Source organism: Dicentrarchus labrax, unplaced genomic scaffold (genome assembly GCF_905237075.1).
Source record: "Dicentrarchus labrax unplaced genomic scaffold, dlabrax2021, whole genome shotgun sequence".
Lineage (NCBI taxonomy): Eukaryota > Metazoa > Chordata > Actinopteri > Moronidae > Dicentrarchus > Dicentrarchus labrax.
This window is the reverse complement of record NW_026136713.1, coordinates 10,942,172-10,956,921: the sequence shown is the minus strand read 5'-3', so window position 1 is coordinate 10,956,921 and position 14,750 is coordinate 10,942,172. Positions and strand designations below refer to the sequence as shown.

The 14,750-nt window shown below is 42.0% G+C and overlaps 1 protein-coding gene across 3 annotated transcripts in view; it reads right to left on the bottom strand.

Annotated features, from left to right (window-relative positions):
• Positions 1-7,760, bottom strand: part of LOC127374915 (testican-1-like) — a 100,370-nt gene extending 92,610 nt beyond the window's left edge. Inside the window, exons 1-2 of one of the 3 annotated variants that reach the window (XM_051420613.1) lie at positions 7,577-7,760; positions 6,895-7,032 (exon numbers count right to left, since the gene is read on the bottom strand). In XM_051420613.1, the coding sequence (XP_051276573.1) occupies positions 6,895-7,029 (135 nt within the window). In that variant the 5' untranslated portion in view covers positions 7,030-7,032; positions 7,577-7,760. The remainder of the gene's footprint in view (positions 1-6,894; positions 7,033-7,576) is intronic. The other 2 variants (XM_051420611.1, XM_051420612.1) reach the window with 2 other exon arrangements.
• Between the last annotated feature and the right edge of the window lie 6,990 nt (positions 7,761-14,750).

Genomic DNA, 14,750 nt, shown 5'->3' with positions numbered 1-14,750 from the left:
ACACACACACTCAAAACCTATCTATCCTGGTCATAGGGGACAGTGACCTTTGTCTAGCCTGTGACAGAATTGTCCTTGAGTGTGTTTGAGTGTGTGTGTGCCTGCATATGTGTGTTTGTGTGTGTGTCTTCCTGTCTTTTCACACTCTTATTGATTATATCATGGCTCCAATCAGGGTTACCAGGCCCTGTAAACTTACTGATCGATCTCTCCAAGAGCCTCAGGGTGGATGGGAAGCAGTGTGTGTGTGTGTGTGTGTGTGTGTGTGTGTGTGTGTGTGTGTGTGTGTGTTGTGTGTGTGTGTGTTTGTGTGGGCCTTCATACACATGCAGAGACAGCACTTAGAGAGATATGTGAAAATGTTCCACTAGTCAGTTTAAAGAGGTACTACATGACACAGAAAAATGCACTTGCAACAAAAGTTGTCTCTCTCCACACACACAACCACAATCCTTCAGTGCAGAGATGAGAATCAGCATTTTCTCATTTGAAATCAATAGCTCAGACTGAGAAATATGCACGCAGAAGGAGAGAATGGAAAGAGAAAAGGGATGAAAGGAGCAGAAAGCGTGAGAGAGAGAAGGTTTATTTTGAAGGGCACTGTTTCATCAGGTATTCATCGAGTAAAAAACGAAAGACGGAAGAGCCAGGAGGTGATAAACGGTTTGAAGAGAAGGTACAGAGGCAGCTTAAGAGTAAAAAGAGAAATGGAGGACAGAGCAGGAGAGAGATAAGAAAGAATGACAGGTGTTCCGCCAAGTCTTCGCTTAATTGACGGAAATACTGTATGTCTGCTGGGAAGTATTCACTCAATAGGTTTATGTGTACGTGTGAGAGAAGGTGAAGGTGACTCCAGGGTTCGTCTTGTCTAAGCTGCTTCTCTAAACCTGCACCCTGCCCCTCCCCCTTGGCTGTGCAACCAGCCAATCAGGACGCACACAAACACACCGGGGAGCAAACATAGATATAACAGAAGACGGCCAGTTCATTTTGATGCAGTGGGAAGCTCCCAGGTGTGAATGTGTTCACCGGAGGCAGAGTGCGGTTGAAAAAGAATGTGAAAGCTCAGCAAAACCCTTTCCTCCATAAATGCAAAAAGGGGAGAACATGTAATACAAGCCACCACACCGACCAGCTTTGAAATGAAAATAATAGTGTCACCGCAGCTGCCTCCATTGCAGAGAAAACACGTAGTAACTCAAAAACTGCTGTACACACACATGCAAAGACACACGCATGCACACACAGTTGTTTTGATAAAAAGAGACAGCGGGGGTCTGTGACTGGCAGCCTCGGAGAGACTGTCGTCTTGGAAGAGAGAACAGTAATGATAAAGGATGACAACATTTAATTCTCACCATGAGAGTGAGCTGAGACAGGCCGCACGCACTAACACACACAGTCATAACACAAACACACAACCACATACACAGCGGTTTCTGAGTTGCCAAGATTTTCAAGCTGCCACCAGGTCTACCAGCTAATGAACACAGTCTGGGGATGGCATGCATTTACACGAATATGAGGAAATATGCAGCACACATCCGATGTCCCTCACAAATAAGATTTAGTGCATTTCTGTAAACCTGACAGCATGCAAGCAAGGTGGAAGACAGAATTTTAGTAGCAAAAGACAGAAAAGGAAGGGAATGAGGACAGGGACAAGAAAAGCCCCTTTTAGGAGAAACAAACAACAAGCTCAGAAGAGTGAATAACAACTTTTCTTCCTCTTGAGGATAAAAGTTGAGGCTGCCTGAATGGCAATGACAGCTTTTCTGTCACTGTTTGCAAAAAGAGATTCTGACAAGAGACACAGGAGGACAGGAGGGGAGATGACAGGAGACAAAATGAGACAAGATTATACAACACAAGACAACCTGAGAAAACACCAGGGCTGAGTGTGTTTGAAATGTTTAGATACTAGTACTGATATGATTACCAATTACCAAAACGACACCTTTTTCAATACCATTACACCGACTTTCAGTGCCTTTCAGTTCAGAAAACACCGGACGAGCTGAGATGAATCAAGTGTGTGGATCAGTGTCTATGTACCCACACATGGCTGAGATCTCAGATGTTTTATCAGACTCAGGACATTTCCAGCAGTCTTTATGATCACACACTGACTCTCCATCACTTACTGTGCCTTTACTTCACAAACCACCCAATAATTTCCCTTCACCACTTAAATCCACCAATAATAGGCTCACTCATGCCAAAATAGCTGGCCTGAACCGGCCAGCGCAGCAATAGACCATAATGTGTATTAGCAGACATCACTACTCTATAAAAAGCAATTACACCAGGAGCTTTCAAACTGTTATTATTCAGTGTTAAATAATATATCAATCTTATGACTTTGCCTTTCAATAAACTCTACCATGTTAAAAAAAAAAATAGGTTTGTTATAAATTATAATTATAAAGTATTTCCTCCTTTCACTGCAGAGACCACATAAGATTGAGGTCAGCAGTTCCGACACATAAAGTGAACAAGGTGAAGTAATTGGGCATAGAGTCAAGGACTATAATTATTAGCTAAAATTATGTCTATTACTGTCAGAACACCTCTCCTCAGATTCACTATACTAGATAGATATATTGACTGTAAATCTGTCTGAGGAGCGCTGAAGAGCATGAATGTCTCACAAATGCATTATGTATATTATTTGCAATGTATTGCGCATTAGCATAAAGAGATGGTTACACATTCACGCAAGATGGCTTCAGCCCGGCGAGCTGGTGCAACCAGATTTGGATTTGGTATTGAGATCTTCTGTTACTACTGCTGCTGTGTCTACCACTGTTCCAGCTGGACCCCTCGTATTTATTTTTGTCCTCACCAGAATACTTTGATGTAGCCAACAACACAAGGCAGTTGCAGGCTTGCCCCTGCCTGAAACAGAAACACACTTGAACTCAGCGCTGCATACAAATGTGTGTGTATTCACTGCAGCTATACTTTATTTGCATAAAAGCTCAGAAAAATTAAAGTGGTAATTGTAACCTAAGGATGTGGAAAGAAATGGAAATACTGTTGGCATTAATTACAACAACAAGTGATTTGGCAAAAGAGCAACAAAGGTGGTTAAGCGAATTTAAGGATTATAAAAGATTTAATTGGTCGAAAACATTTAGGTAACAAGCTCCAAACCATCCATATGACATACAGTAAACACTGCACTAGAAAAATAAAATAAATCCACTTTTCCATGAGACAGCTAATCATGTTATAGACCAAATCCAGACAGTTAGAGAATGGTGGAGAACAGACCTTTTTCACAGCAGCCATTTTGACATGAGATATGGTAAACACGGGTATTACCAATGATGCTAATTAAGGTGCGTTACATTTAGTGTAGCAGAGCCTCTCCAGTGAGGCAACGTGTACAACAGCAGCACCCTGACTGTTTGACCTGAATGGAACAGAACCTTAATCAATATCATTGGTTACACCTGTGTTTATCCTACTATTTCACGCCAAATGGCTGCTGTGAAAAAGGTTTATTAGTCTAGCTCAGCTGGCAAAGCTGCTTACAAACCTCAGTCTGAAGCCAATGCAGTGTGTCATTTATTCCACACATACGTCCTTTTGTTTCTACAAACCATCTGAAATGAATGTCTGCATCAGCTCTACAAGCAAGTAACACAGACAAATGGTTTTGTTTTGACTGAAGAAACATTTTTTTTGAACATGACACAATGTGATGGTAATGAGGGACATTTTATTTCCATTTCTATTGCATGTCCCTTCTCAGTAGAAATGGACTAGAATAAAAGTGTCTCCGTCTGCATTACACTTATCTTACAACACATTACAGTCCAGTTATTAGGAGTGTGACTCTGCAAAATAATAAATCACATCCCATTTTCCTTATGTTTCCAAGATAAGCCACCTGAACTTTGACTGTTAAACTATTGCACCAGCTCCCCTGCCAACAAATGGACGCTCATACATTATGCAGGAGGGAGCAAGTGGCTCATCAGGGATGCAGAGTGAAACATGGCAGGCAGAGGAGAACAGCGGAGAGGAGGAGTCATGGGTGAGGGCAGAGGGAGAGGGTGGGGGGAGATAGAGAGAGCTATGGTTGAGGAAGCACAGGGTCATTCACCGCTCCAGAGACAGAGGAAGAAAAAAAAAAAGGAAAGAGAGAAGCGTGGAAGAAAAATGTGGAGTTCATGACTCAATGAGAATTGAGAGGAGGGGGTGAGATTGACTGAGTGACAGAAAATACTAAAATGTCTTCTTGTTTCCGTCCTTTTTTCACTTGAGTATCAAGTGAGCTCCGTCTGTTTTCCAGGTGACGTTAATCTCCATTTACTATGAAATTATGTTAATCTGATGCCATCACTGGCCACCAGATTTGAATCCTTTGTTATCATTTACATCCTGAACATGTGTGCTGTAACACTGGCACTTTAAAAACCTAAAAAGATGAGGAGGAAGAGAAACGCAGCCGTGGCGAGAGAATGAAGGTAAATATTATGCTAGTTCGCTAATGTAATGTGTGTAATTTCAAGTCATATTCTGATTAGCCAGTTTGTAAACGTGGGTCGTGGCATCATTCACATTTCAGTCCTACATTTTCAGAACTTTGAAGCAGCCTGTTCAGCAAAGCTAAGCTAAACACGCCTTCATGGTCGTGTTACACAGTATGATTTAAGACCACCTATTATGATTGACGACCAGTGATTTCAGCACAACAGTCATCTGAGACAGGCAAAACTTGCACAGTGTAAAAGGGACCACTGAGCACATCACAGTCACAACTATAGTACCTTAAGGCTTTCCTCCACCTTCAAATTTAGTAGTATGGTTGTTTTGCAGTTTGAAATTCATTTATTTAGAACCACATTTCCCTAATCTAAGGTCTTGCTGTCTGTGATATTAAAAGGTTTGGTGCCAGAGACGGGAGGAGAGAAATGACTAACAAAGAATGGAGGAGGAAAGAGGACACAGTGGGACAAAAGACAGCCAATGTTGCAGGAGACAAATTACGACCAGCAGGTTTCCCTGTGTGATAGGGTAGACAATACGTGCACACACATAAACACAACAGCAGCTCCTGCATTTGGTTGGTAGCATTGCTTGAAATATGAAACATAAATGTCACAGCCTTTTCCCCTATCCATTGCTCCTCATCTCCCCTCCTTTCCCTCCCACCTCCCACCTCTATGCCCCCTGTCCTCCACCCCCTCCACTGACAGCTTCCTGTTAATGAGTTTCATTCGCACAGGAGACCACAGCGAGAAATAAACAGTGGGCAGCGCGCACACACACACACACACACACACACACACACACACACACACACACACACACACACACACTGCAGGCAGCTGAGCCTTGGCTGAGTGTATACAGACATGACTAATACAAGCTCACATCACCACTACAATACTGTATGGGGAAGGCCAGCTCTAATAAGGCCAAAGTTAGCCCACTGTCCACTGAAATCTCTGGAGAACATGTTAGCAGGCAGCAAAGGACATCATAATGTTAAGAGTATGGTATCGGAGTGGAAAGGAAATGGTTACTCTTCTGGCACAGTCAACCTGATGGAGACTTGTTAGACTGGAGAGTTAGTTTATCATTGTTGACATTCTGCAGTTTAGGCCGGACATTTCCAAGAGCTTGAGAGGTATCCAAACCCAGTTAGGAGTCACCAGCAGATGGCAGGTGGAGGTAATGCACTGTCCAACCAGGAAAGCATGTTTTGGAAATGTACAAGACCAATATTGTTCATGACATGTTGGATGTTGGTTCTCTCTCTATGTCTTGTGCATCATCTTATACACATTTCCCTGCCTGATATTTGGCATCATTGAAATGTTGAGAATCACCAGCCGAAATTCGAGTTTGAACAATATGTCTGCACAGAAACTGGCTGAGCAGATGCTTTAGTTCCTTTTTTTTTTTTTTTTTTTTTACAAGAATTAGACCTACATGTTGGTGTCACTGCAGATAGCACTTGAGAATCGTGCTTTGACTTCAAAGTGACTTTCAGCCTCTCTATGTGGAGCACCTACTATATTCACTGGGTCCTTCTGGAGTCAAAGTTTAAGAGCAAGCAGTTTCAAACCATGACCCAAATCACCGGCAATCATGGTGGTTTATACACACTGAGCACACTGAGTCAGCTGGCCTACAGTCAGCTGTAGAGCTAAACTGGCTTCTGAAAAGCTAATATCCCTGAAGAAACAAGCCTTGATAATTCTCTATTTTGGATTTAGAATGTACATCTGAACTACACACAAACCCCTTCACAAAGGTGCACTAGCTCCTACTGTATATAGACTATATAAATAACAGGCACTGTGTCCTTCCTTTTCAGAGAAATCATAAAAATAAAGACAGAAAGACCACACATAAAGCATTGTATGAAATGCCACTGGACTAAAGCTGCACATAATAAGTCACAGACTCACTTCTCCTGATGCTGATCGACTGATCACCAGTTCTAAAAGCCCAAAGAAACTGAATGAAATGATGAAATATCAACATTGGCAAGTAAAAAGTAAATTTGGATAGGAAATCCTTCAGTCAATCAAATTCTTAGCTATAAAGGTTGTTTTTCCGCAATGTGCTGAACTCTAATGTTGTCTCTCTATGAGTCTGCTTCTCTCTCAACCAGGGTTTGGACCTGCTGAGTCTCTACAAGGTGGATTATGCCTGCTGGCAAGTGCTCAAGTACTCACAGGGTGTATCAAGGGCGGAGTGCGTTCCCCCTCTTTCTTCTACACACACACACACACACACACACACAACACACACTCTCTCTCACTCACACACACACACACACACACACACACACACACACACACACACACACAATTAAGCTAATTATGAGACCCCCTTTGGCTAGATGTTGTGTCTCTCAGTGCAACTCACATCTCTGAATCTGTTCCAGGATCTGTCCTTGTTGTACTGAGCCACGGTGCTCAGCCATTTGTCGTTACTGTTACCGGAGACCGCCGTTTCTCTGCTCAGCAAGAGAGCCACGACAGGTAGCAGAAAGAAGAACATCTTCTGAAAGCAAAAGACAGGGAGAAAAAATATGAGACAAAAGATGGGGGGTGAGAAAAACAGAGAGCCCAGAGGAGAGGAGAATGCAGCAAAGTGTGCCAGGGACAGAGTGAAGTGAGGTTGTGCACTTTACAGAACACACAACTCTCCCATTGTGACGCACGGTGGGTCAGAGTGTCACAACGGAGCAGAAAGAACCAGATAAACGAATTTTTTATTTAATTTTTTTTTATCAAATGGCTGATCCTTCATCTAATCGGATTAGAAACATTGGAGAGTTGTCACCGCGGCAGATGGGGCACCGCGTAACGATTAGCTCGCGAGCTCCTCCCCCCCACCACCATCTCCGCCAATTTAAAAAGCAATTAGCGGCGTCAACACAATTGCCGCCCCCACGGAGCTTTGTCTTGGCTTTCATCCGCTTTCTCCATCCATCCTTCCTCAGCGCCACGAAAGTGCAGACAAACGGGCAACTACTGACTTTTTCGTTTCACCAGTTTCTACTTGTTTGATATGAGCCGCACCGAGGCAGCGCCGCTTCACCTACCTGGGATAGTTTTGTTTGCGTCCACTTCCGATTCCCGGGGGAAAAAATAAGTCCACAGCCCCGGGCACTCCGGTGGTACCCGACTGCTTGTAGGATTGACGGCAGAAAAAAGGGAGCTGAGAGGACGCGCGGACCGGGAGCTTTCTCCTCCTCCTCCTCGGTCACCAGACACCGCCTCCTCTCTCTCTCTTCTCTCTCTCTCTCTCTCCTCTCTCTCTCTCTCTCTCCCTCTCTCTCCAGTACGCACTAACCGTGTCATTGATTTTCAGCGGGGGGATTTTTTTCATGTTCACGCCAGCAGAGCGCAAGCAGGATTTTCGGGAGCCGCGTGTCAAAGCGCTGTTCTGGGTGTACAAACACAAATTTCATTTTAGTCACGCGTCTCTGTTGTGGTTATTCAAGCTCGTGTCCACCGCGACAAACACAATTAAGACACGTACAATCGGCGCTGTGTGTGCGCCTGAAGAGACCCGCTGAGGGTGTAAGTGCGCGTTTTTTCTTCTTTCTTTCTTTTTAAGCACCATGGACAGAGGCAGGCCACATGAAACGCTGTTTTTAGTGAAAACACATTTCATAAATAGGCCACATAACTAGGGCGTTCATTTTTTATTTTTTATTTTTGGAGGGGGGGGAGGGGGGGTATAAAGATATGTGTTTAAATATTTAATCTGCGACTCTGCTTTGGCTTTCTCTGGGCTTTGTTCGCTTTGGTAACACTCTTGTTTCTCCTTTTTCCCCCCTCTCTTTGCATAATGTGTGTCTGGATGTGTGGAGTTCTGTGACGGGGAGTGTGTCTGCTGTTTCACTAAAGCTTTGGTGCCCGTTTCAGTGTCTGTGGTGAGCAGGACAACACATATCCTTTCTATGTGGTTCAGCTCAGTAGTTCATATTCTAACTATTCTGGCTGACATCACAATTCTCTTTTGTATTGCTTGCACTTTTGGAAAGTATTATCAGGTTTAATTTCGTCAGGAACAGGATTCAGAAGAAAAGCCTTGTTTCCTTTCTCAATTCTGTATTCGTTTTGACCTGCTACGCTGCAAAAACCCACTGCCCCTGCAAGGAAGGTTTATATTTATATATATTTTACTATGCTATTTTAATGACTCCGGATTGCTTTGTTACCCAGTTTCCTCCAGGAAAGCTAAACCTTATGGGTTATGAGCCTACTGCAGTGTTTCTTTTTATTTCCTGTTTGTGGTCCAGAGTCAGGGCTCATTAAAAATAAAACAGGTTAAACACAAAGAAGTTATAAACATTACTTTGCATGTTGTGTTTGCTGCAGTGTGGACTTAAGAGACATCTAAAAGCTTTATTTATGAAATACTGTTAATGTTTTCACCACAATGTGTGGAGCAAAAAGTTTGAAACATTAATTGGATGGAGCTTGCTCTTCATGAATGCCTCAGTGTTTTGGTGTCTGGTGGTGTTTTCAAAATACACAAATCAGGATTGTTCCAGCAGGCCTGTGAGATTTAATTAATGAAGCAGGTAAACACTGCGGACTGAGGAACTGTTCAAGGTGCTGAAATTTTAGTTTAACTTAAAAAAAAACACCTACTACATCAGAGGCTAATATTTTTTTCTCTTGATTTCACTGGGACTGTAAAAATACAACTTGGTTGTTGTTCTAGTGCTTGAATGCATCTTGGATCACTTTATCTGTGCATGTCATGTCATATACAATATACTGTATAAATGGATGACTCCGAGCCAGTTATGGTAAATTTGTTTTTTGGGTAGGATTACTCTCTACCTTTCTTGAGGGGACACAAACATGGTAATTACTGGTAAGTTTATTGAGATGTAATGGTGCATTCCCAGTAGCAGTAGATGTTTTGCTTACAAATACAGTAACCTATATGCACAGTATATAAAAGTAGTTATTAGTTATTGGTTTGTCATTCACAGTAGCAGTTGCTTCAGAGTGAATTAGTTTGATTGTGATTTAGTGGTGATATTTGTTTCTGGTCTGCAGTAGTAATCTCCACTATTCAGTGTTTTGTGACAGATACAGAGTGAGACAAGATAAGATGAAGTGCTCCAAGGCCACTTGTGAAAAGAATTTATTTGCATTCAGCTGTGACTGCATATGCATGAACATCTATGGGATCAACATAAGCTAAGAGTGGATGTTTACAAAAAATAAAATGGGAAACTCACAGGTGGCCCCATTTATTTTTCAGCATTGTGATGACTGGTACGTTTGACAGACTCGATAACAAAGACCATGCCATAGTGCGGTCCAGGGAAGGGATGAAAGGGGTTGAGGAGAGGGATGAAAGGGCATCGATTGCATTGGGGAGCCGATTAAAGTCATGATATGGCTGCTAGGAACCCGGGGGTCAAGACTCAGGGTGTGAAGAAAAGTTACTTAGATGGAAGTATTAACCCTAACACACTTGTCTTTGATGGTGGGAGGAACTGGAGCACCAATGCAAACAGAGAACACATGCAAACTCCACATGGGAGGGACCTGGGATAGCAGAGTGTTCAAACCGGGGACCTTCATGCTGTGAGGCCACAGTGCTTACTGCTGAGCCACTATGCTGCCCACTGAGAAGGAAGAGAGAAGAACTGGGTTTGTGGAGGAGGCTTGTGAGAACTGAGTCAAACAGGAGAGAGGGGTTAGAAACACTTCTATACACACCTCCTCATTGGGTTAATCTCTGGTGGAGATGAGTCCGCCTACGGGCGAGAGATTGACCATTTGGTGACCTGGTGCAGCCAGAACCACCTGGAGCTCAACCCTCTAAAGGCAGTGAAGATGGTTATGGACTCCAGAAAGCCCCACCCACACCCATCACCTGGTGTGTGACGGTGCAAAGTCCTTCCACTTCCTGGGCACCATCATAACACAAGATCTACTTTCTGTGGCTGAAGAAGTTCAACCTGCCAAAGACGATGATGATGCACTTCTACAACGCCATCACTGAGTCAATCCTCACCTCCTCTATCCTATCTGGTACGCTGCTGCCACTGCCAAGGACAAGGACAGACTGCAGCGTATCACTTGCTCATCTGAGAAGGTGATCGGCTGCAATCTGCCATCCCCCCAGGACCTGTACGCCTCCAGGACCCCAAGGCTTTTTCCAATCTGCAGCTGGCCTCATCAACAAGGCCTGGGACCTCCACTGACTCCGACTCCTATACCCACCAATCTCTAATCAAATCTATGTGTTACATCAATGCACGTCTCTTGGATTATATCTTGCACATTGCAAATATCCTTTATGCTTCATACTGCCAACTTGCACAACTGTACAGGTCTTCATTAATTTATTTAAATAGTCAAATTGTACATGTTGTCTTTTTGTATTTGTATATATTGTCTCTTTTTTTTGTCTCTACTACATCTTTATATTTTTCTCATATTGTTATGCAACAATATACCAAGGCAACTTCCTTGTATGTGAAAACCTACTTGGCAATAAAACTGATTGTGGTTCTGATTCTGATAGGTAGGCCCAGGTGGTTGAATTAGAGAAGCACAGGTGGTTTAATTAGTGAGGCGCATGTGATAGGATTAATGAGTTAGGCTTGGTCTTTTTCCTGAACCTTACTTATCTTTTGAATGAAACACTAAATTATTGTATCGCAACATCTATTTTTTCAGTAAGAGATCATTAACAGCACAAGACTTAAAGAAAATGCAGTGATTTTCAGGTCCAAAACCTCCAGCCTTTTTTCTTTTGGTCATTGCAAGACAAATGCTTGATAAATAAATACACAAAGAGATAATTATGAAGAGGAAACAACTAAAGCAAAGACAACCTGCAAAACATTACATTAAAATAGTCTTTTAACTCACAATCGGAATCCAAGCAATGACACCCCCTTTTTATGAGGAAATGTGCTTACATTAAAATGTTATTTTGAGTTTTGCTTCTCATTTATATCTACAATTGCACTGTACCTCATGCTTTAATATTAGGGATAAAAGATGTTCTTAGAATTATCTGGATTTAGGTTGGTTATGGAGTGTTTTAGTAATGTGAGTGAAAGTCTAGGAGCCCACAGTCCCTTATGGAGATTTAAGGCTCAGAAATGATTACATTTACAGCTTGTTGTTATTGCCATTCTTAAAAAAACAAATTCTCATTGTGTTACATACAGCTGTCACATCAACATCATAAAGTGAAAGGATGGAAGTGAAGGTCTGCATGATGCAGGCAAATAATGAGACTTTTCTCTTTAAAAACACTGCAGTTTCTCACTCACTGTCATCTTGTTCTGTGAAGTACTCTGTGAGTGGTGGAATTGGAAAGTCCAATAAGCAGCTTATGAGCTGAATGATTATGAGACACTTGGTTTTGACATTTAGAAGCTCTTAGAAGACATTTATATGCAGTATATGTTAACAGTTATGTAGCCTGTGTTAAATGAGTACCCTGACATTTACAGTAAATCTGGGTAAAGTTGGGACACTCTTGTCCCATTCTTGGAAATGAGATCGAGCATTTGTCCTTCAGCTTAAGCCAAATGGCTTATTTACATTCCCATTTTAACCCTTTAGCTCTATCTCAGAGAGACTTAACAACGTGCACAACACCAATAAAGATAAAGTAATAGAATATTCAAATAGCAGAAATGTTGGCCTTCAAAATACACTGTGTAAAGTAGAGTTGACAAGTTAAATGCATCTAAATTGTTGTTTTATCTAAATTACTGAAAATTCTGATGCTAATGACAAATATATTAAAAATACTGGAGAAAAGAACTGGCTACCTGTTGCACAATGATCTATTCACATAGTGTTAACTTGTGTGTTTATTAGTTAGTTAGTTTTAATTAGTAATTAAACTAATATACATGATGGGTGTGTTGATGGATGTGTTACAGTAAGCATCAGAGGTCAGAAAGCTTTTGCTGGTTTCAGAGTTGACTGAACCCTAAATGCTTGGGGAAAAATGCCTTCATGCTTGATGTAACCTCAAGATATTTCGAATGTATTATGATATTTTGAGAACCTGGTGCCATATACTTTCATCATTTTTGACCAGTGTTCGTTGTTATTGTGTTTTTATAGCAGCTTAGCCAGAGACTCACCACTCTCTGAGTTCAAAGGATCCAATGCAGGCCCACTTCAGTCAGATATTCCCCTGATTTCCTCTTGCTCTTTTTCTCTAAATCCCAGCATCCACCAGGGGAGGGGGGCTCTGAATGATGAAGGATAAGAGCAGCTGCAGGGGGGCCAATTCTAAATAATAAAGATCAAAATATATGAAACAAAGCAAAGGGGAGCAGTGTCCCGGCAGTAAATTTACTGTCGTACACACCCCACATTGCAGATGGTGAAAGGAAAAGAGGGAGGGGGAGAGAACCAAAACAAGAATGATGAAATGAGATTAAAGTTGTGTGTGTGTATGTGTGTGTTTGGTTGTGTGTGTGTAGGTGTGCTGGAGACAAGTGAGAGAGAGACAAGAAGGGGAAGTGTGCGGGTGATGTTTGAAAGTGAGCAGTGGGGTGTGATAGACTGTTTCTTAATGAGCTGTGTGTCTGTAACTTAACTTGTGCATGAGAACTTCAGTTCCACTTGAGTGACTCCAGAGAAAAGCTCCATCAGTCTTCCTAAGAACGGACGATGATCATGAAGCATATCAGGCTCCTTGATGATATCTGCCTGGGCTGTCCCACTGTGCACGGTGCAAAATGTTGCAAAATGCAGCATTTCCATCACACAACAATTCCCATTTCCGCTCAGTACTCTCGGGGGCATTTGTAAATCCAATCATACATCTGACGTTCCACATAGGATGAAAAGAGAAAACTCACAGAGCATGAAACCCACCAGCAAATGGGATAAAGAGTATAAATGTCTCAGCATCCCGATAGATGTTTTTGTATGTATCCTAATCAGTTCCTCATCAAGGACTTCAGTGACAGTAAACAGAATATGTTGTTGACTAGCTCAATCTAAAAACAGGACTAATTTAGCATCCAAATAATAATAGGATAATGTTCAGCATGTAAACACATTAAATCACGACAGACATCTGACTCTTAGAAACAACCCCCAATGAGCTTTGATGTTTTCCTCTGTCGTTCGGGCACTACTGCATTTATATGTCATCTTTTTCAAAGCAAAGAGATGGTTGCCTTTTTTGTCATTTCCCTTCACATCTGTGTGAAAAGCTGGTTTGTCAAGGTTTGTAGTAGTTCTAAATTATCACACCATTTCTTTGTTGAGCTAAAAAGCTGTTTTAAGAGGGGAGAAAACTGAAAAAGAAAACAATATGAACACTAACACCCTAAATAAATGGATTAAAAGGGCAACATTTATACTTGAAAAATATGTCAGCTAGTTTTGATTTTGAGACATCTTTGGGGGGTGACACTGATAACACCACAACAGCCAATTATAGATAAGAACACAAATTATTTTAAACAAAAAATAACCATTGTTACAAGTTGACTTAGTGACACTTCGATTCCAGATAACTTCTAGCTTCGTTTGGCCTCCAACTACAGGAGTATCTTCTTTTAGAGCACATGTACTGTACTGTCCAAGCAGCTCTGATTAACTAATCATGCTTGTCACATGAACATGAAGAAGCACTGTCAATCTGTTGGTGCTTTAAAAATATGCGGTGCAGTGTCTTACAGAAGTGGTTCTCAATCTTTTTGGTGCCAAATTGATACACCTCAGGTCACGTACCTGTATTTAATTAGATAAAGTCTTAAAGATATCTGTCTGATAAGATTTTGTTATTCCATAAACTATAAGGCAGATAAACAGTGAAGAGTGCAAAACCTATGAACAGAATTATTCTGGGGACCCCTGGAACTCCCTCAAGGAGCCCTGTGGGATGCCAGAACCCAGCTTGAGAACCACTGTCTTTCAGCACTGCCCTTCGCTGCTAGTGTTGTGTTCAGAGTCTAAAGACTCCCAAGATATTCCAGAAGAGCAGAGGACACATGAGAGGAGAAAACAGTTTAGTGTTATAAACCAGCAATGACACAGAGGTTATCTTCTTACAGCAGCACACTGTTCGAGAGGACACAACAGAAAGAGACATGCACTGCAATGCAGCACAGCACCAAAAACTGCTGGGCCTTCCTCAAGGGAAGGAGTGGAGAGGCAACATGCAAGGCCACCAAGGTTTCTTGACTTAGGCAGTTTAGAGAGCCCTTCTCAGGGGGAGTTTCTCACCAGAGACCGGGACCCCAGGGA